At 34.9% G+C, this 23092-nt stretch overlaps 1 protein-coding gene across 1 annotated transcript in view; it reads right to left on the reverse strand.

Annotated features, from left to right (window-relative positions):
• Positions 1 to 6552: 6552 nt before the first annotated feature.
• LOC120418907 (nucleosome-remodeling factor subunit NURF301-like) overlaps positions 6553 to 23092 on the reverse strand; it is a 30271-nt gene continuing 13731 nt past the window's right edge. Inside the window, exons 10-16 of the mRNA XM_039581434.1 lie at positions 13816 to 14182; positions 12891 to 13755; positions 12659 to 12829; positions 12425 to 12592; positions 8070 to 8265; positions 7922 to 8006; positions 6553 to 7855 (exon numbers count right to left, since the gene is read on the reverse strand). Coding sequence (XP_039437368.1) covers positions 7614 to 7855; positions 7922 to 8006; positions 8070 to 8265; positions 12425 to 12592; positions 12659 to 12829; positions 12891 to 13755; positions 13816 to 14182 — 2094 coding nt within the window. The 3' untranslated portion in view covers positions 6553 to 7613. The remainder of the gene's footprint in view (positions 7856 to 7921; positions 8007 to 8069; positions 8266 to 12424; positions 12593 to 12658; positions 12830 to 12890; positions 13756 to 13815; positions 14183 to 23092) is intronic.

The raw sequence follows: 23092 nt of genomic DNA on the forward strand, positions 1-23092 counted from the left end.
AGGGAGTTTTTGAATGCTGGCTGTGAAATGATGAGATTTTCGTGAGTCGGGTCGGGCCCCCACATCAGGCAATGAGCTTTGCGGTAAATGATGTTTTGGAAAAGCTTGCGCTCTCAGGAAATTGTTCGCTCTTTGCTCTCGAGAAGTTTATTTGAGAGAGAGCGCGCGGTTCGTATCAAATATGCGGGAGGTTGAATCTTCAGCATGGCAAACAAAACGCGTGGTTACCGTCGAGGGGACGGTTTTTGGACAAGTTTTTTTACATAGTTTTAATTTTAATTTGTGTGGATATTTTTGACTCTAAGTGTTTGCTTCGATCCATTTCTGGAGTTTTTTTTCGAAAAGGTCCAACAAACCAAATTTTCAGTTTTTACTTTTTGGGTGTTTTTCAATACCCCTGACTTAAGGGGTTACATACATGTAAATCGGCAAAAATGTCAGAGGTTGGTTTGAGCACATACTTAAACTTTTTCAAAATCTGTTTTCAGGGCATTAAAATTTACATTTTCATCTATTAACAAAACAAATTTGAAGACATTTGTTTGTATCATGGCCAAGATATAGCTATTTGAAGTTAGCGGTTTCAAAAAACGGGTGCCATGATATCTCAACACTGTTTGGACCAAAACGGCTCAAAATTTTGGTGAAGACTCGTTAAACCGGGCCCATGTGCATGACGAAGGCTGATTTTCAAAGAGTTTATTTAAAAAAAAAAGATAAAAATATTTTTGTGTTTTTCATATAAAAAATAGGCAGCTTTTGATTTTTGTATTTTTTGAAAATTCAAAATTTCATAATCGGGCTTCGTCATGCACACGGGATGTTTCTTGGGGTCTTCACCCAAAATTTCAGCAAATTTGGTCCGTCCCATCTCGAGACATCGTGGCACCCGTAAATCAACTTGGTGTTCAGAGAAAAACTCTCAGAAAGTTAAACAGTTTGCTTTGCGCATGGCAAAATTCTGAGCTTAAATCGTCTCTAACTAAGTTAAATCATGAAATATCTTCATTAGGGTGTTTCATCTAAAACCAAAAGTTCTCAGAATCAGGCAAACCGAGGTTCCCCTAGTTGAGGATACCCATAGGAACTCTCATGCCAAATATCAGCCCATTTGGTTGAGAATTGGCCTGTCCCAAGCGGTTCAAAGTTTACATGTAAATTACTATGGGATTTTTATGCTTTTCGTTCAATCGTTCCTACAGGTCTGGGGACAACATGGATTCACTCGGAATAAAGACAGGTGCGCATTGGATCGACATCCGGTGTCTCCAGAATCATCGATTCACCCTTCAAAAGCATCGCATTTCCTTAGTATGCTATGACGGCTAGGAGGAAACCACGACGCCCCATATGAGACGGTGAACACGTGGAGAGGCATCGATTGCATTATTAACACAAAATCATCATTTTACTTTATTTAGAATAGTTGAAATTCTTCCTGGAGCATCAATAATTATAATTTTAGTACTTTAAAGGATGTTTCTGAGCTAAAACTCGAGTAGATGCTCTGCCACGTGTTCACCGTCTGACATGGGGCGTCGTAATTTTCTCCTAGCCGCCATAGCATACTAAGGACAATGCGTACATTTGAAGGGTGAATCGATGATTCTGGAGACACCGGACGTCGATCCAATGCGCACCTTGGGGACAGAATGGACAAGCCTAATTCCTTCTGGAATGTGTTCATTGGACCATCCCCTACACACCTGTCTTTATTCCGAGTGAATCCATGTTGTCCCCAGACCTGTAGGAACGATTGAACGAAAAGCATAAAAATCCCATAGTAATTTACATGTAAACTTATAATTGCTGGGGACAGGCCAATTCTCAACCAAATGGGCTGATATTTGGCATGAGAGTCCCTATGGGTATCCTCTACTAGGGGAACCTCGGTTTGCCTGATTCTGAGAACTTTTTTGTTTGGCTGAAACACCCTAATCTTCATGAAACTTTCAGGAGTGATTGAAATTCATCCTTCAAGTGGATTTAATAAATGTTCTGTATTATGAAATTTTATGATTTTCTACATGTATGTAACCCCTTAAGGCGGTTTCAAAAACACCCAAAAAGCAAAAACTAAAAATTTGGTTTATTGGACCTTTTCAAAAAATAACTCCATATTTAATGTTTATTTTATGTAAACAATTATCATAAATTTTAAAAATAAAATTTCACAAGAATTATATAAAAATAGAACATAAATCTGTGCAGACAGAACCTTTTTAAAATGTAAGCTAAAAATATTCTTTTTGCAATTCCGTCGTGAAACTACTTACTTTTCCTGTCATTCTTGAACGACGAAATAGCCTACTTTTCTGTACCAAAAATAACAGAATCGAATAGCAACACTTTTCAAAATAAATGCTGAAAAGTTCTACTTTTCAGCACTGGAATGGGTGCTGAAAAGTTGAACTTTTCAGCACTTGTTTCGAAAAGTAAAACTTTTCAACATTTTTTTGATTCAAACGATTTATTGACAAAATACATGAAAATTTGACATAAAATTTCACTCAATGGGTGTTTTTCGGAATTGCCAAAAAATGTTGTATGGAACTCGTTGCAAAACTTGTTTTTTTCCAGCACTCTTCGTATTTATCCAACTCGGTGAACCTCGTTGGATAAATGTACGACTCGTGCTGGAAAAATCCTCTTTTTGCAACTTGTTGCATAAACTACTATTTTGACCTATTTAAGAGCAAGTCAAAGACTTCTGTATTTTTTAATCTGGCTAAAACTTTTTTGGTGCCTTCGGTATGCAGTAAGGCTACCAACTCTTGCTGAGTAAAAATCTGTACACTTTGCCGATATGACACCATGGTGTAACAAAAACTGTCAATGAATTATTTAGATAAATTAAATAAAATAAATTTGAGAATTAACAATAAAAAACTTTGTCGTTTTTACAGCTAACAAATTTCAAAAAATGCTATCAAAGTGCTTATGACTTGCACGTTTAAAAGTATTCATAAAATAGACCCGTGAATTTTGAATCAAATCATTATGTTCTTCAATTTTTTTTTTTTTTTTTGTCAAACGTTTAAAATTTTACGAAATGTCAAGTTTGCTTTTACGAATAATATCGTTCTTAGTGTTTTCACGAACACTTTTCCAAAGTTTTTTTTATTGAAAAGGTCCTATAACATGTGCAGGCCAAGGGTGCATGATACTGATGATACTCGTCGGTTGACACACCTAGGCGAGGAACATCCCGGAAAGAGCCCAACTACATCCGTAGTGCTGTTTGGACAAAACAGCATGGCTCTGGTTCCTTGCAAGTGTCCTATTTTCTTACCTCCACGTTGGCTTGGTTTAGTCATCATGATGACAAGGTATAACCTAGCTGGTGGCCTGTGGAAACGACTCGTAAACCTTTGACCAGCGAGGGTCAGAGTAGAGACGGCTAGAAGAAAGGGGCGCGTCAATGTGGGAAAGGGAAGTAATTTGTGATTGTAGACGGTATTGTTTTGATTCGCAGTATGTTGAGTCAACTGCTGTGGATGTACCTGAGCATCGCAGAACGGGGTTTCTCTTCTTTCCATTTCAGCTAACAGCTATCTTCTGTTTATTTTGTTTCATTGATTTTCTAACGCGGCTTCTGTTTACTATCCTCCATTTGATTTCGATTTTACTCATTTGATTCTTTTATTTCTCAACGCTTTTCCACTCTATTTTACCAATTGATGCTGCTGTAACAAACTGTCTGCTTTCCCTTAATTTGGCAGCGATGTCAATTTTGTTTATCATGTGCCTTTTCTTTATTTATCTATTTGAATAATTTCTCATCTTCCCTGTAAATTGCCCTCAATACAATCTAAGCTTGTTTGTTACCTCTATTTATTAACTATTGTTAATTTCTTTATCTACTTCATAAATTACTATCTTTCTTTTACTTTTGATTCTTTACATAGTATATTTCCTTCACTGTCCATTGTTTTGAAACTTCACCTTTTTCTTAAGCAAGGTTGGAGCCCTTACTCAATTTATGGAATGATTAAAGGATTAACACAAACATTACTATTGTACTTTTGGTAAACTTTTATAACATGCTTAGGACCAAAATTGTAACAAAACACCGCGACAAAAGAAATAGCAACATATAAACACGACTTAACATTAGGGAATATTTCAGGAGAAAACAATACACAGTAAAATAACAACTAGTTTTTGAATTCAAACTAAAGAAAAAACAGTTTTTGCTTTAATGAAAGTTGATAGGCACACTATAAATGGTTAGGCGCTTATACTTACATCAAACCCTACTTAATGTACCACCCCCGGCCGAGTTAAAATGCGTAACCGGAAAAGAAGGTGTGCATGCCTGGCACGAACACTCAAAGCGTGTTCTAGCGTGCTGCTCGTACTGACTCAGAGCAAGGGTGAGATGTAGGTGTAAGGGCAGTGCGTGTTCGTCGGGAACCTGGTGCATAAGATCGGTCAAGGCCCGTTCTTACACTGAAAATTGCGAATTGCGAATTGCGAAAAGGTCCTATAACATGTGAAACACAACAGTTTATAGGACCTTTAAAAATACTTTAGATTTGTTAATTCAAATGTTCAAATGTTTTCACAAGTTTTAGAAAGCCTTTGGAAATGGATAAATATATTTAGTAAGGAATTTCTAAAAGAACAATTCTAGAGTTTTTTTTAAAAGGTCCTATCAACATATGAAAGACAATAGTTCAAAAACTCTAGAATTATTGATAATCAAGTTTGAATTGAGGAAACCCCGGAAAACTCTCCCTTTTTAAATCAAACTCACAGAAAAATAAAAATTTCTAGTTAACAAAAGCTTCGACCAAATCAAAACAGCAATTAAATGATTAAAAAGTTGTTAACATTCCGTACAAATCCGTATTATGCGTGAAATTCCCTACAAAAATTCCGGCCTGTTAAAAATCCGCGAAGAGGTTCGAAAATCCGTATAGTAAGGAAAAAATCCGTACAGTTGGTAGATGCACAAAGAAGTCATTTTGCATCATTAGTTTGTCCATATAATTTTCCATACAAATTTGGCAGATGTCCATACAAAAATGATACATGCAAATTAAAAAATCTGGATCTAATTAAGAATTTTTTTGATCATTTTTGTGTCTTCAGCAAAGTTGTAGGTATGGATAAGGACTAAACTGAAAAATGATACACGGTAAATTTTTTTTGGTGATTTTTAATTCACTTTTTGTCACTAAGACTTGATTTGCAAAAAATACTTTTTTTTATTTTCTGGTATGTTTTAGAGGACATCAAATGCCAACTTTTCAGAAATTTACTGCCGCTCGAAGCTAGTCTGTCCCATATGTAATTTCGTCAATTTTGAGGTAACAATGCAGTTTGGTTCAAAATCATGTAAACTATCAGAAAAACCAATAAAATGTAGTACTTTGTTCTAGAAATCCGGAGAAAATCCACTTTTTCGTGAAATTCTAACACGTAGCCTTATGGGCGGGAAAACTTTGACACGCGTTTTTCTCGGCTTGCTGTTTTTACATATGGGACGGACACGATTAGAGCGGCAGTTTACAGGTTGTGCAAAAAATCTTTGCCCGAGTTATAATTTTTTTTAATTAATACTGATTTTTTCAAAAAATCGAAATATTGGTCGCAAAAAACTTTCAACTTCATTTTTCGATGTTAAATCAAATTTGTAATCAAAAAGTACTTTAGTGAAAAAACTGGAAATAGAAGTGTAATCAACTGAGAACAATCTAAATCGACTTTTTCTGCATTGATAAGCATATTGAACATGTTTGGACTCGTTTAAAAATATTTTGCACTTTTATGAAATTACAATGTACAGCACTGCAGAAACTTATTTTCCTCGCAAAAATAAAATTTCGTCAGTACTTAGAAATTTTGGAAATCAATTATTGCAAAACAACTGGACAGGTGTATGATGCATTTTAAAACGCTTTTTTCATTCAAATGTTGACACCGTGACCTATAATTTAAATTTTTAACATTTTTATTTTTTTTTTTTGGTATTAGAAAAAGTGGTCGAATTCAACTTGTTGTTCTGTTTTTTTTGTGAATTAATGGCATAAAACATAAATACAAAACTTCAGCAAAGTAATTTTTTTTCGAAATCACAATTGGGTATCAAAGCCCTATGTAAATTTTTATGTACAACGGTAAAAAACACGATTTAAAACCATTTCTGATTACTTTTTTTAATTTTAATGCAATTTTTTTTTTGACAAGACAACATTTTTTCGATGCATCAACTATGGTCCCCTTGGAACGAGCTGTCAAGTAGGAGCTTTTCTGTCAAGAAGGACCGCGAGGTTAATTTTTCAAAATTGGTTTAAAAATCCATTTTAAACTCTTTGTGGTCGTACAAAGGGTACTCAGAAAAATCTTTTTTCGATCCAGTTTCATTGGCAATCCCGATTAATATGAGAATCTGGAGCAATATTTAAAGGAAGCGGTTCGACATTGCTCTTACGTCCTTTCATTACACGTGTTTGAAAAATGACGTACCGCCCCTATAAAACGTTGCTCTAGAAATTTCTCAATATGTCACTCTTTTTACGGAATACATAAAAACGCCACAAAGCATTATTTTTCAGAAAATAAATCATCCTTTTATTGTATACCAATAAATGTGTGTGTATGTGTTTCTTTCTTGTGTACAATAGTTGTGTTTAGTACTCTCTAGCATCTTATTACATGCGGCGTTTTTCATTTCAAATGAAACCACCGCCAAAAGGAAAACCTTACAACTATTCCTAGCATAATGTTCAAACTTCATCTAACTCGATACGCGCTACAACGACTCTTCCATCGCCGTTCCACTGTAATAATCTTACCGCTATAACCAAAATATACATTACACAATCGCGTTGGCTTGATAATATTTTCATAAAATAAGATCAAAAAGAGTTTTTAAAAGAAAATCAAACTGTACAGTTGCGTAAAACCATTCCCGTTTCGGCGTGGCGTGGCTTTTTTCTGGTGAATATACTCAATAGGTGCAGTAATATCGCGACGCAAACGCAATCGACAAATTTGTTTGTGTTTTGTTTCTCTCTAACAATAAGGGTGTAGGTACTAGAAGCTAGTTTGTAGCAGGACAAGACGCTTGATGACACTCAAAATGGTTGCACTCGAATAAACTTAAAATGTAGGAGAAATTTGTGTTTTCTTTTTTTTCGAGAAGGCCTTTTTAAAAATGTACAAAATTTTGTTGTTGTTTCGACACGGTTTTTTTTTTATTCTAAATATTTACAAAAGCGTCGTGCCGACGCTGCAGCAGCGCCCTTTCTTTGTTCACAGCTGAAATCTAACCAACGCTCTAGTTAAAGGTACCGAAAGAAAGAACTGCGCCAAGCCTAGTGGCGTTTGCTAAAATAAATTAATCCTGTATTCTACCACAACTTCAAGGTAATGTTTAAAACAGCGGGTCAACGCGCGGACCCGCTACTGTAAATGTTTTTGTGTTTTTTTGGGGGGAGGACGTAAACCTAACTCAAATCTACAATTGTGTTATTGTATAAGGGAGGGGGTGCGTGTGTGTGTGTTTGTGTAACTTCATGTTTATTAGCTTAAACAAAAATATTCATTCCTCTTCCTGCTCATCGGAACGGTTGAAACGTAGAAACGTTTTTCGAGCTCCGCTTCTACGAGGAAGTTGCCGCGGCAGCCGCTCCCGCCGCCGCTGCCTTCTTGTCGACCAGATTCTCGCGGAAGAACTTAATCTTCTGCACAAAGAACGACTCGAGCGACTCGGCGCACCGGTAAAACTGACTCTCCTTCGGGTTGTAGTACCGGCAGTTGTCGAAGATCTTGGTCATGTCACCGATAAACTCCGACAGCGTGTGGTAGTTCTGGGCGTCCACCTTGCCCTCGATCTTCTGGAGGTCTGGAAGTGGGAAAATATCTTGGTTAGTAAAACCAGTTTGCCAGTTGAACATCTCTTAACACTTACCCATCGGTTCCTTGATGACTCGGTAGTAGTCCGGAGCCTCGTCGGGATCGACCGGTTCCATAAAGGGCCACGCGCTTTTGTGTTGCTGCAAAAGGAACACACTTTAGTAACCTAAATCACCTTCAGAGGTTCAAACCAATCGCCTCACCTGAATCTGCTTGACGAGTTTCTTCAGGTTGTCAAACTCCTTCGCGCTCAGCGACTTCATGTTGGCAAAGTTGACCGAGTTGTTGATCTGGCAGTTCGGGCAGATGTACTCGTCGATGAACTCGGCCTCGCTCTGCAGGATGCCCACGCAGCGCCCGTGGAACCAGTCCTGGCACTTATCACAGCAAATGTAGAATCTACGGAAAGGAGTAAACAAGGAGATCAGATTTGCTTCAATGCTTGATGTTGATGCTACAGGGTGGCCACTAGATTTTGATATTGACCCTCTAATGCCCATTTTTTCGATTTTATTTTTATCGTGTTTAGGAGATTATTTTGAGCAACTTTTGTTCTACGTAAAACTTTACTTATCTTGTTTTATGTTTTTATTTATGCTTCATTTTTAGTTTTTTTTCAATTTGCATTTATCTTGTTAAATTTCTAATAGTGTTTGGGTTATTCTATTATTTCCTGTCATTACTTTTTGCCTTTCTATTAAAATTATAGAAAAATGCGAAGAGACAAAGTCTGAAACATTGCAAAAATTACTGCATACTTATTTTTTGCAAAAAAATACCGGAAATGTTAGTGGAAAACATAGCAAAAGTTGACCCAAGAAAAACATACCTTTTTTAAAAAAATGGCAAAATCGCATAAAACAAGTCAAACTTTCAACAATAAAATTTTCTTAAATTTCAATCATTTTTCTTACAACTGCTTTTTAAAGATCAAAAATTGGTTGAAAATTGATTTTTGGCGAAATTTTAGATCGAAGCCCGCCTAAACGTGGGGTTGGGTTGTAGAGGGTTAATTACCAAGTATTTTGATATTTCAATGGTTTGAAATACAGTGCCAGCTCATTTTCAGAGTGGTGACTTTAATATATTCTTGAATTTTGTAAATTTTCCAATATAAATTTTAAAGGTTGGAAATCGTTAAAAAATGTTTATGAATAATCAAAATCAAAAAGCAAACAAGCTTTGGCCCAAAATTTGAACTCTGGTAAAAGATGAAAAAGTATTGTGAATAATTAACAATCGATATTTTCAACATTTTATTGAAAATTTCATTTCACAAAATGACAAAACGGCCTACTTTTCGCTACCAAAATATAAAAAAAACTTAAAGTAAAAATTTATACTTTTTAGCACTGAAATGGGTACTGAAAAGTTGAACTTTTCAGCACTTGTATCGAAAAATAATTCTTTTCAATATTGTTTTCATGTGAACTGTGAATCGACTAATCAATTGGATATTGCTTGATTATTTTTTTAAAAAAAGGTCCGAAAAACATATGAAACACAATAGCTTATAGAAACTAGATTTGACTCAAAATTCAATTTAAAAGATGTTTTTCAGAATTGTTAAAAATGTTGTATGCAACTCGCTGCAAGACTTGATTTTTTTCAGCACTCGTCTTATTTATTCAACTCGGTGAACCTCGTTGGATAAATGTACGTCTGTAACAGCAATTACCCACAAAAACAGCACGATATGAAAAAATGGAAACGGATTGGGCCAAAAATTGGAGTGGGACCCGTATTTTTTTTGTTTGGCAAATAGGGTGGCCTACGCCGTGTTAAGGTTCTTGAATTTTGTTCCCGATTTCCCACATGAATGGCACCCTACGATTCTAGCAACACCCGATTTGCTTACCTTTTTTTTGGCAACACTGTCTTCCTGAAGCTTCCGGAATGTTAAGGGGGTATTAGACTAGGACAGACAAACAAATAAACACGCACTTTTTGAGGTTGGACAGTTTGCCAAACTCGCAAGCAGGCAAACTGCCAAACTTTAAAAAAGTGCGAGTTTGTTTGTTTGTTTGTCGTAGTCTAATATCTCCTTTAATAAAACTAAAGGTTTAAAGCCATTCCAAAATGACTAAACGTTGATTATTTTTGACGAAAAACAAAAACTTTTTTGATAAATACATTATGTTGGTGAGTTAGCTTTTAATTAAATAACTTTAATTAATCAGGGGTGACATTGGGACTGGATGCTGGAATTTGTATGACCCAATCTCAACCCCAGACTCAATGTATTGCTGGGATAAACAATACGGGAGATGTTGACAGTTTTATCCCCCCGAAAATAAATTATTTCTAGATTAAATTTTCAAAAGGTCTTATCTGCATAGGAAACCCATGATTTGTCAAAATACACTTTTTTTAATTTCTCGATTTTGGCAAACATAAAATTTTTCTCATGTTGCCAATGACGGCAAGAATCATTGTGGTTTTTTCATAGATTAACCCTCTAAAGCCCAATTTTTTTTGGGAATTATCCATTTTTCCCATGTTAAGCAAGTAATTTTGAGCAACTTTTGTTCTACGAAAAACTTTACTTCTCTTGTTTTATGTTTTTCCTGTTTCATTTTTAGTATTTTATTTGCATTAATCTTGTTTAGTTTATGTTTGTTTCTGATAGTATTTGGCTTATTCTAACACCGTTTATCGTTACCTTTTGACTATCAAATTTTTTCATGTCATTTTTTTTAATTTTTTGCTTGCTTTTCACATTTTGTGCTATAAAAGGATCCATTGTCAATTAAATTTAAAAAAAAATGAGTAGAGGCATATTCTGGGGGATGTGCGACAAAAGGTCGAAAGACATAAGTTCGAATGGACAAAAGGTCGAATGCCAAAAGGTCGAATGGACAAAAGGTCGAAAGTGGACAAAAGGTCGAATAGACAAAAGGTCGAATGGACAAAAGGTCGAATGTGAAAAAATGAAACAAATAATTGTAATTATAAACTTATACAAAATCTTGAAAAGAAATTTTTCTTGCAATCAAGTCTGATTTTTTTTCTGAGTTAATTCTTTGGTTTATCCATCCTTGTAGTTAAAAAGGAAGACACTAGTGGTTGGTACTAGCAATGGTGGCCGACAGCTCTAAAGTCAACTTCGTTTTTTATCCATCCTTATAGTAATGATCTTTTAAGTAGAATAATTTCAAACCAGTTTTTGAGAAGATTTCCATTCTTCCAAACATGAGCAGATCTTTGAAAAAAAAAGTTCGGCTTCTGAAAAATGTTGGAAGTTTATTTTTATAGTTAAAAACAACAAATTCTTGATTGTCAAAATATTTTTGTGAGTTTTTCCTTCTTTCAAACATGAGCAGTTCCTTAAAACAAAAGATCGACTTTTAAAATATTTTGAAAGTTTGTTTGTTATTTTAAAAACAACTTACTCTTGACTGCCGTCATGTTTTTGTGAGTTTTTCCGTTCTTTTAAATATGAGCAGTTCTTCAAAAAAAAGTTCGACTTCTAAAATATTTCTTAAGCTTTAATTTTATTTTTAAAAACCTATTTTTGACTGTCGTAATGATTTTGTGAATTTTTCCATTCTTTCAAATATATTCGGTTCTTTTTTAAAAAATTACTTCTTAAAAAAATATTTTGAAAGTTTTTATTTTATTTATAAAAATTGTTGGAATATTTCAGAGACTTTTTTTTTCAAATTAAAATTTAAATAGTTTCGAAAAATGAAAAAGTCTTGATTTTTTCAAAATATTGTGTAAGTTTTCTAACCTTTTACAATCTATCTTTCATGGTCACAATAGATTCTAAGAAAAATCTGACTTCAAAAACATAGCTGTATAAATAAAAAAAAACAATCGTATTTATTTATATTTTTATAGAAAACCCCCTCTATCCCCCCCCCCCCCCTTTTCAAAAAGCCTCCAACAATCCGGGGGCAAGTTTTTATTCAGAAGACCTCTAAATTTTTAAGAATATAGAAGTGAAATTAAAGAAATTTTTTAAATCACCTCATCATTATTTGTGTATTTAGGCTCAAATCAAAAGTTTTGTTTGGTAAAATGTTTTTTTTAAGTTCGACCTTTTGTCCTTTCGACGTTTTGTCCATTCGACTTTTTGTCCACTTTCGACCTTTTGTCCATTCGACCATTTGTCCATTCGACCTTTTGGCATTCGACCTTTTGTCCATTCGACCTTTTGTCCATTCGACCTTTTGTAATACATTCCAAAGTTGATCCCAGACAAAATGACTTCTAGTTAACATTGCCAAAGTCACATAAAACAAGTCATGCTTCCAAACCTAAAATTTTCTAAAATTTCAATAATTTTTCTTTCCACTGCATTTTGAAGTTCAAAACATGGTTGAAAAATGGATTTTTGGCAAATTTTTAGGATTGAAGCCCGCCTAGAGGCGGGGTTGGGTTGTAGAGGGTTAATTATTGATTGCACAATTTCCTTAACGAAAATGATCAAGTTGTCAGAGCCATTAGCTTATTTGAAATCAAACTAATCGAATTCCCGAGATTTTCTAGATTTTTTCAAACACCGTTGTGGCCACCCGAACCCCGGCAATGCCCAACCAATTTTGCTACTCACTGCGACTCGTCGTACGGCTGCTTGCACAGACAGTACAGCTCCTGCGTTTCCCGGGCGTGCTTGCACTCGCTGCACACAAACTCGTTGACCTCCTTCGATTGCTCCTCGGTGATGCCGACGCAGTCGCCGTGGAACCAGTTATTGCACAGATCACAACCCACGTAGAATCTGCGGGGGAAAAAAACAATTTTTAAGTCGAACCTCTCCTTTTTCGAGATCAAGGTCGTAACTCACTTCGTATCGTCGTACGGCTTCCGGCAGACGCAGTAAATCTTCTCCTTTTTCCCCTTGGACATTCGTTTACTGCTGCCCGACTTGGAGGGCTTGTCCGCGGTGGACGCTTTGCTCGCGTTGTTGGCATGTTTCTGTCCCTTTTGGTTGTTCTCCTTGGACGTTGACGTGGTTCTGTGTGCAAATAAGTAGAATTGACAAGAAATCACAAAATTGATCAACAAAAAGAACTTACTTTTTCCTCGCAGAACCGCCCTTCTCGACGGCGGCCGCCGCCGACGCCACCCCCGTCTGGCCCGGTTTGGCAGCGCTGCTTTCCTGTTTGATTTGCTGCTGTTCCTGCTTGCAGCGCGTAGCGAGTTCCGCCGACAGTTCCTTCTGGATCTGTACCTGCAGTTCCCGTTCCAGATGAGATCGCTTCTTGAGAATGTCCTTCTTGAGTTGCTCCTTGTGGCGGTTCAGCTGGGCCTGCAGCTTGTTCTGGCGTTGCTGTTGCTGGAGTAGAGCTTGTTGCTGCCGTCGCTTCTCGACACCGCGGCGAGCCGCCTCCGAGCGGGCGTTGAACGTCGAAGATGCGGGTGTTGGTGTCGTGGTTGTCGTTGGACTCTCCAACGGAACCGGCATGTCAATGCCCATCGTTTCAGCCTTAACGGAGGCCACAACTGCCGCTGCTGCGGCTGCGGCCGTCGCTTCATTTTGTGAGATCGTACGCTTTTTACTCGAGGAACACGGAGTCGTCTCCAAGCCCCCAACCACAATTCCGCTCTTCCTCTCGACCGAGCTAACGGAACTGCCAACACTGCCTCCTCCACCAACGCCACCAGCTTTCGTTGGTCGTCGCTTCGGCGTGTCCATCATCCACTCGTCATCGTCGTCCTCGCCGCGGTAAACCCGCTTCTTGGCCTTGGACGGCGTACTCTGGCTGTGGTGTTGATGATGCTCCCGGGACGAACTCATGTTGCTGTAGTTGTGCTGCAACGCAATCGCCGCCCCACCCCGATCGTCCACCTTCATCTGCTTCTCCTGGTACCGCTGCAGATTCAGCAACTTTTCCTCAATCTCCGGGTTGAGATTCTCCTGCTTCAAGGCATTTTTGATTGCTGAAACCACAAAAAAGAATTAATTCCAAACCAACTTCAAAAAATAAACAGAAAACCTACTCTGCTGAATGTAATCCGCCGTCACGACAAACGACCCATCGTCCTTGACCTCCCCGCCGCCTCCGTCCCCGTCCTCAGAGTCCTCCTCCTTCAACACAGTCTCCGCCACGGCCACATCCTGCTGCTCGTCCGTCGGAACCTTCCGGCTAAGCACCTTCTGCAGTTCCTTCTTGACCAGCGGGTTGATCGGCGTCCCCGTGCCGCCCCCGTTGATGACAATGTTGGACAGAATCTGCGGCTTGCTGTCGTTGGCGCTCGTGCTGGCCGCCGTCTTGATCGTGCTCGTTGTGCTGATGAGCGAACCCGTCACCGGCAGTTCCGGGTCGTCCGCCGCGGTGGGTGTCGTGGTGGTGACGGTCGAGTCGGCCTATTTGATGTTTTATAAGGGGGAGGATAGAAAAAAAATCGCATTGTTGGGAGAGAGCTGGTTTGATCGGAGGAGTGGTACCGTTCATCGCAAGCAAGCAAAGACTTACTTAAATTATGTTAATGAAAAATGGCTGATGGTTTTTTCCGCATGATTTTGTTTCCTTTTGGCTTCATGTGTACGACACTGACAACTAATTTCTCAAATCAAATTCAATGCTTGATCCATAAACACCATGAATTGGCATGTTTGAATTTGTTTGCAGATATGCAAGCAACTTTGCTTTAAAAAAAATCTTTAAGAAATGGTAAGTTTACAACAAGAATGTTGTATCGATCGAATTTAGAATTTAGACAAGACAAAAAAAACATTGGTTTAATGTTTTAAACTAATATTAAAATTATTTTTTATTTATTCTAAAACTATTAAGTTCCTGAATTTATGGGAAAAAATGTTATTCAAAGGTCCCAACAAGTTCGAAAGGTTTTTTTTTAATTTTAAGTACCTTCGAAGTTTGTGACAACTTATTTTATTTTTGAATATGAACATTGGAATTTTGTATTATTTTTTTATTTTCTTGCTTTTAAAATCAAATGTGAGTTCCGCGACTCCATTTCAGTCAAATTTGAATAGCTGATTATTAAATTATAAAACGCCATTTTTTCAGAATTTCGTCACCACCATTTTGGCCGAATTCTTGGATTAAAAATTCCAAATCACTTTACGTAGCTTGACAATGAAAAGTAAGACAAGTTTTCCATGATTCAATTATCTGAAGTTAATTTTTAGCAAGGCCTTCAGAAAATAGTGGCTAGACTGTTTAGGTTTTTATAATTGAAATTGGTCCAACAGATAATAAAAGTTTATGCAATAAGTTGCAAAAAGACATTTTTTTCAGCACGAGTCGTACATTTATCCAACGAGGTTCAGCGAGTTGAATAAATACGACGAGTGCTCAAAAATTCAAGTTTTGCAACGAGTTCCATACAACATTTTTTGCATTTCTGAAAACACCCATTGAGTGAAATTATAAGTCAAATCTCGCATTAGTTTTCAAAAAGACATAAGAGCCATCGGCAAACAAAGCCTTTTATGCATCGGTATTCGACCTACTTACGAAAAAACAATTTCAAAAATGCTTGAAATGGTACATTTACACGTCCTTGAAGTGCTAAAAACAAATGTAATATTGTTTATATTTAGAGAAAAAACGAAAATTTGTGCCGGAGGTCACGATGTCTCTTACAGCTTTTTGAAAACTCACCCGAGAAATGTTCATGTATTTTGTCAGTAAATCGTTTGAATAACAAAAAAATGTTGAAAAGTATTACTTTTAAAACAAGTGCTGAAAAGTTCAACTTTTCCCCACCCATTTCAGTGCTGAAAAGTAGAACTTTTCGACATTTATTTTGAAAAGTGTTGTCATATCTGTTTTGAATGAAACTTTGTCCATGCATTCCCTATGTCAAAAGAAGTCATTTTGCATTATTAGTTTTGCCATACAAGTCTCCATACAATTTTGGCTGCTGTCCATACAATGGTATGTAAATATTCAAACAGCTTTAACTTTTGACTGAAATTTCTGACCAATTTGGTGTCTTCGGCAAAGTTGTAGGTATTGTTGAGAACCTTTGAGAAAAAAAATAGGTACACGGAAAAAAATGCAGATTTTTTAATCAACTTTTTGCCTTCCTCACCTCAATGAGGAAAGGCTATAAAATCACTCGAAAAATGAACTTCTTTATTCGACCTCGTAGAACCACCTGCACGTGTACCTATCGACTCAGAATCAAATTCTGAACAAGAGTCTGTGTGTGTCTGGATCAGGGCTTGCGAAATTTCGACTTTTTTGTGATAGCTGACAGAGCACTCCAATCGTCTTCACCACGACAACCTGATTTCTACATTTTGCTTTCGTTCGTTTCACACACAAAGGAATGAGTGCTACGCAAAGACACTCACACAATCATTGACTTCCCTCCAGGAGAAAAATCGCCTAGAGAGCGGTCGTTTGACATTCTACCGAGATTCCGATCATCTCTCCAATGATAGCAATCATATGATTTCTGTCACCACGTAGCATACACTAGGAAGAGAGAGACAAAAACGAGAGAAAGAGAAAGAGCACGTTGTCTCGTTCGGGCGGCTGCTTGAGTGGTGCTCATTTTTCGTTCGTTTCGTCTTCGGTTTTACGTTCACTGACCGTTGCCAAGCAATGACGGTCATGATAGGCGTTGCGTGTCAGCGATCAAATATCGTTTTGGGAAATGATCGCTGACAGAAAGCTCTATCGACTATCGAGCAATCCCGTTCAGTGATCGATCCCATTTCAAGCATTGGTCTGGATGTAAGTCCGTGCACCAAAAAATATGCACTCGATTATCTCTGGATTGGCTGAACCGACTGTTTTGGTCTCATTCGATTTGTCTTGGAGTCCCACAAGACCCTAGTTAATATTATGAGGTTTAGAAAAGTATTTCAAAAGTTATGCTAAAAACGATTTCAGCAAAACATCGGAAGATTGTAAAAAGGGTGGTTTTTGTAAGAATACCTATCATGCTATACATTTTTAGAAAGGTATTTGAAAGACCTTTCCAACGCGTCCAGCACATTGAAGATCTGACAACCCTATCAAAAGTTGCGAGCACTTTAGTGTTATTCATACACTTTTTTGATGCCGGATCTCAAATATTTTGATGAAAAAGTTGTCCGGATCTATCATTGGATAGGATAGGATGTTTCATGTAATAACATTGAAAATCGGACCATTAGTTGCTGAGATATCGTCATTAAAAAATGGTGGGTTGTTTTGGTGAAATTAAGACATTTTTAGAAATGGTCACTATTTTTAAAAATTTAAAAACTGCAAATATTTCGCTAAAATCAAACTTTCGGTGGCTATATCATGAAAACGGAGCCCTTTATCAAAAAATCTGTAAAGTACTTTTCTATTGCAAATTTAATTTTGCATTAAAAAATAATGTCACACTTGTTTTTGCATGAAACTTCGATTTTTTTCAAAAATCACTATTTTTTCAAAAATTTATAACTCGGCGGCAGATTTTTTGACCATGTTTTTCTATGGCTCAAAAGTTGCGGATTTTTATCCCCTAAAACATCTCAAAAAATCTCAAAAATCAAAAAATACGTTTTTTTAAAAAAATGAGTTTTAGTGAAAATAAAGTTGATTAAAAAATCTGCATTTTTTTTTCGTGTACCTATTTTTTTCTCAAAAATCCTCAACAATACCTACAACTTTGCCGAAGACACCAAATTGGTCAGAAAATTCAGTCAAAAGTTACACCCGGGGGTCGTTAATGTGGATGGTTTTATTTTTGACCTTTAGAAAGCATTTTAAGTTTACATTTGACCTTTTCAAACGTTAGGCTAGCTATTTGAAACTTTTAACTATTTTTCCTTAAAAGCCTATCTTTCGTTTGCGCTCAAGACAGCTGAAATCGGTTGAAATGGTGCGGAGTTATAGGTTTTTTTTTTGAAAAATGTGGTTTTTGCAAAAATCGACGAAAATGGCAATTTTTTGCACCACGCTAACACGGCGTAGGTCACCCTAATGGCAAAACAAACAAATACGAACATTTTTGTCGAATCATGCTGGTTTCGTGGAGAATTGCTGCTTTTAGGCATTGAAAATCAAATAAAAAATGTCATTTTTTCAATCATAATTTTTGATTTAACATATATTTTTTTATTATCTGCCTGTTATTTTTCTTAAGGACGTATTAGACTGCGACAAGCAAACAAACAAAGGCGCAAACACACAACAATTTGGCAGTTTGCCTGCTCTGTTTTTTTTTGCCGGCATTTGTTTGCAGAAACGTCGCCCTGCATACATTTGGCTTTGTTTGCGAGTTTGCCGCAAACTGTCAAACACGAAAAAGTGCGGGTTTGTTCGTTTGTTTGTCATAATCTAATACCTGCTTAACACGACCTTAACGCAGATCACCTTTACTTACCGGAAAACTTCAATCTAACGATTTGTTAGCAACAAAGGAGACAGCAGCACAAGGTGGACAAACTTCAACGACGAATAACCTAGCCACAGATTTGTTTTCTATCAAAACGAGCAAGTAGTAAAAGGAGCCACACTGCAAAACGACCTGCTGTTAGTAACACACAAAACGACTCCTAAAGTTTCAGCACTCCTACTTTCGAAACGTTATTTTACCCGATATTTACGATGTTTTCTTCTGTTATTATTATTTTTTGTTTCTCTTTTCCTGTACACCGGGACGAACAATAAATTCTGCCTTTAGCTTAATTTCAATTCTTAACCTTTTCCGAGTATTAAAAAAAAGAAGGTAACAAACTGGAAAACCATGAAACCAAAAAAAACCGCTGTAAATTTGCTTGCTTGCTTGCGATGGACGATGGTATTATTTGCGCGAAGTAGAGTATAAGAAGAATTAGGAAGAAGTAAAACAAACAAGAAAAACAAAACTTAAAACATGTTTTCAAACACTCAAAAACTGGCCTCCTCCGCTGAGTTTGGATTTTTTTTTGAAAATTGGAGATATTTTGGTGGTTGTTACAAGTTTCGAAAGAATGGGAAAAATAAATTAAATCATGACTGAATAATTAAAAATACACCATTTCATCGTGCTTTTTTGCTGCTGCGTGTGAATGCATTCGCTGTTTTTTGTTAAACGAACCTTTGAATTGTTTCATTTTTTTTTTTGCATTTGATTTTTTTTACGAACTACGGTTGAAACGGTATGATTTTTAGTTTTTCATTGCGGTTTCTCTCTCGCTGAGCGCTGCGATCTAACTACTCTCTAACTTTAATCGTATTTGTTTTTCGTCACAACAAATCGGGAGTTTTAAAGAAGAACAAGAATTAGGAGAAGAAGAAGCTAGGAGAATTTTGAACAAACTAATAAATTAAGAGATAGAAAAAAACACAAATTGATTAAACCAAAGGCATTTTCATTGTTGCTTCAAATCGCACATGTTTGTTTTCTACTTTTTGACTTTGTTTTGCTCGAGTCCTTTTCGAGGTGTGTTTACTGTTTTTTATTTTGTTTACGTTTGTCGTGGTAGAGGAGCGTGTGGCTTCTTTTCTCTTGCATCTCACGTTTTTGATTTTGCAATCATTCCTAGGCGGGACAGGACACGTTTGCGAAGGGATTCCGATTCAAATGGACAATTGTGTATCGAGGAAAAATTAATAAAGAAAAGTAATGAAAGCAAGTTGTTTTATATTTTTTTAATATGAAAAGCGTTGAATTTTATTTTAACTTTTCTCTTTCTCTCTGTCTCTCTTTTCTGGAGTTTTCAATGTACATTTTTTGTTTCACTTTCTCGATTTTTTTAATCAAGTCCAAGAACTAAAACCATAGTTGTTTTCACTAAGCCTAATTCGAATGTATATAGTTTTGTTCAGTTGTTCCTAGTTTCAGTTGCTTGATGCTTGGCCTTTACTCTGAGTAAATGAGCCAGGCTTCTTTTTTTTAAACAAATAATAAATAGTAGTAACACTAACGAAAAACTACAAAAAAAGATTCGTGACAACCAATAGGAAAAAAGTAAGGAAAAAAAAGGAAACTTTCAATATGATGCTGCTGCTGGGTGCTAGCTTTCACATCAGCACACTATCGTTTAATCCCGAATGTTTCATTCCGTTCTTTCAAATGCACAATGAATAGGTATATTTTCAATATTTAGCCATTTCATTAGTTTTGTTTGCTAAAGTTGCATTTTTTTGCTCTTTTTTTCTTTGTTTAGTGGAATCGGCGATAATTTAATTTATTTTTCTCTTTCTTTCAAAAAACCAACATACTTTGCTTCTGTTCACCACGTAAAGTTTTTTTTTTGTTTGTTTTCCTCCTTCTAGAATTGGTTAAACGCTAATCAATTTGTTAATTAGTATATATTCTACTCGACTCTCTTTCTCTCTTTCTTTTTTTTCTCGTTTAGTGTTGGTTTAAGATATTAGGAGATATTGACTTGGTATGTTGTTTTACTGGGTTGTTGCTCTTGTTCTCTCGTTCACACACTCACAATTTGATTGTAATGCCTCTCTCTTTTTAAAGATTATATTGGTGTGTATATGTGTAAGTGTGTGTGTCACTGTGTATGTTTTTTTGTCGTTACTGTACTTTATTTTAGTAATTCTAGATTTACCTTAAATGGTGGATGTAATGAGGGTCAACAAAACATCGGGAAAACTTATGTATCATTTTAAAGTTATATGAGCAATTCTCTGAGACTTTCTAAAAACGATATTTTTTTGTATTTATGATTTGGTTAAAACTCTGTGGGTGCTTTCTCAAATCGCTTTAGAGCATTTTTTGGGTTCGAAGTTGAGCTCAAAATCCCAACACAACTTATTGATTAGGCAAATGTAAACCCAAAACAGCACAATGAAAAAAAAATCTTATGGTGTTTCAAAAATTAAAAAAAAAATATGAACCTAAAAAAATCATTTTAAATTAAATAAAAAAAAAACAATCAGTAAAAAAATAAATTTGATCTTTTAAAAAACGTTACTTAATCCACCTTTAGGTGGTTGGTGCCTTCCTCTCATTTATAGTGATTCCAACCCCCCTAAAGTGTCCACATGTTTATGGATCTCCCCTAATAAAAATAAGTGATGAGTAAAAAAACAGACTACCTACAGACTTTTTGTCAAGATTATACAGACACGGCCTTTGAGGAAAATGGCATCCCTCTACACGACTTTTTCGTGGCGATCAGACCCGACCAGTTGAGGTTATGTGAATTCAGACCATTTTTTAGACTGCTTGTAATTTATGATAGGTAAGTCAGATCTTGAAAATTCTTACTCCACCTAAAAGGTCTTCTTATATGCTTTCTAAAAATATAGAACATGTGAGGGTTTCATGACAAAACCACCCTTTTTACCATAATTTTAATTTAATATGAAACAGTTTTTTTAACATAACTTTTTAAATACATGATAAAACTGCATGAATTTAAATAGCAACTTAGGGGACGTTAAGACGGATCGATTAAAACCATTCCGGCCAAAATCGGTTGAGCCTGTGACGAGATATTCCAGTGACATTGATTTGGTACACATGTCTACATACAGCCAAACACACAGACATTTGCTCAGCTGGTCTGAGTCGATATGTACAAATGAAGGTTGGTCTAGGAGGTCTAATTAAAAAGTTCATTTTCCGAGTGAATGTATAGCCTTTCCTCAGTAAGGTGAGGAAGGCAAAACAATTTGCAATATTGCATAACACTGGCTGAGATAGCCTGTTATGCAATATTGTTGTTGTTTCGGTCATTCAAATTTACAAATTATAAAATTTCAGAAAAATAACGAATTCAGAAATTTTAGAATCAGAGGAACTAGAAATTTTAAAGTTTTGGAATTTTAATGTCTTTAGTTTTTTAATTGATTTAATTTCCAAATTTTAAATTTTTGAATCATCAAATTATTATTTTTTTCGAATCATAATTTTAGATTTTTTTAACTTTTAGGAATTTAAAGCATTATAGGAGTTTTAGAAATTTTAGGAATTTTCGAACTTTTAGGAATTTTGAGAATTTTACGAAATTTAGATATTATAGAAGTATTAGGAATTTTAGGAAGTATTACGAATTTTTGAAATTTTTCGAATTTAAGAAATTTGAGGATATTCAGGAATTTTAAGAATTTTGAAAATTTCAGGAATTTTAGGACATTACAGAAATTTAGGAACTTTGGGTATTAGTAATTTTAGAAATTTTAGTAATTTTAGAAGCTTTAGTGAATTTAAAAATTTCATGAATTTCAGCTATTATAGGAATATTAGGAATTTAAGCAATTTTTTTTTTTTGAATTTTGAAAATGTCCGAAAATTAATGGTTTTTAAAAATCTTAAGAACTTTAGGAATTTTGAGAATTTTAGAAATTTTTGGTGTTATAGGAATTTTAGAAATTTTAATATTTAAGAATTAAAGAATTTTTTAAGAAGTTTAGGTATTATAGCAATTTTAGAAATTTTTAGAATTTAAGGTATTATAGGTATTTTAGAAATTTAAAGATTTTTTATGAATTTTAAAAATTTTAACATTTAAGGAATTTTAAAATTTTAGAATTTTAGAACTTAAGAATTTTGGAATTATAGAATTCAAAAATTAAAAATTTTGAAATTTTAGAACTTTAAAATTTCTGATTTTAAAATTGGAGATTTTTTACTTCTGAGATTTAGCAAACTTTAGATTTTGAAATTTTAGATTTTTGAAGTTTCAGATATTTTAAATTTTAGATTTTTTAAATCATAAATTTTTAATATTTCATTTTTATTTGAAATTTTAGAATTTTACTTTAAAAAATCTCAAATATAAAAATCTAAAATTTTCAAAATCTGAAATTTTTAAAATCTTTAATTAAAAAAATCTAAAATTTAAAAATCTGAAATTTTCAAATTCTGAAAATATACAATTCTAAACTTTCAAAATTCTAAAATTCTAAAATTTAAAAATTTAAGATAAATTTTAAAATTCATAAAATTTCGTAGCTATGATTTTTAAAATTTTAGATTTTGAAAATATAAAGCTATTCAAATTTTTTATTTGAGATTGAGTTTTTTTTAATTTATGTTTTGAAATTTTTGATTTTTTTAGATTTTAAAAATTGAAAAATTCCTAAAATTTTTTAGTTATGATTTTTAAAATTTTAGATTTTTAACTTTTTGTTGTTTTTCAAGTTTTTGATTGGAGATTTTATGTTTATTTCAATTTTAGATTTTAAAATTATAGATTTTGAAACGTTTGGATACCTAAAATTGCTAATATTTTATATTTATATATTTTTTTATAATTTGAAAATTGTTAAATTTTAAACTTATTTTTTTCAGGTTTTAAAATAAAATCGTTTTTTAGGACCTTGCATTCTGTGCAGAAAAACTAAATCAAATTTTTCAAGATTCTGCTTTA

The sequence above is a fragment of the Culex pipiens genome, chromosome 3 (assembly GCF_016801865.2).
Source record: "Culex pipiens pallens isolate TS chromosome 3, TS_CPP_V2, whole genome shotgun sequence".
NCBI lineage: Eukaryota > Metazoa > Arthropoda > Insecta > Diptera > Culicidae > Culex > Culex pipiens.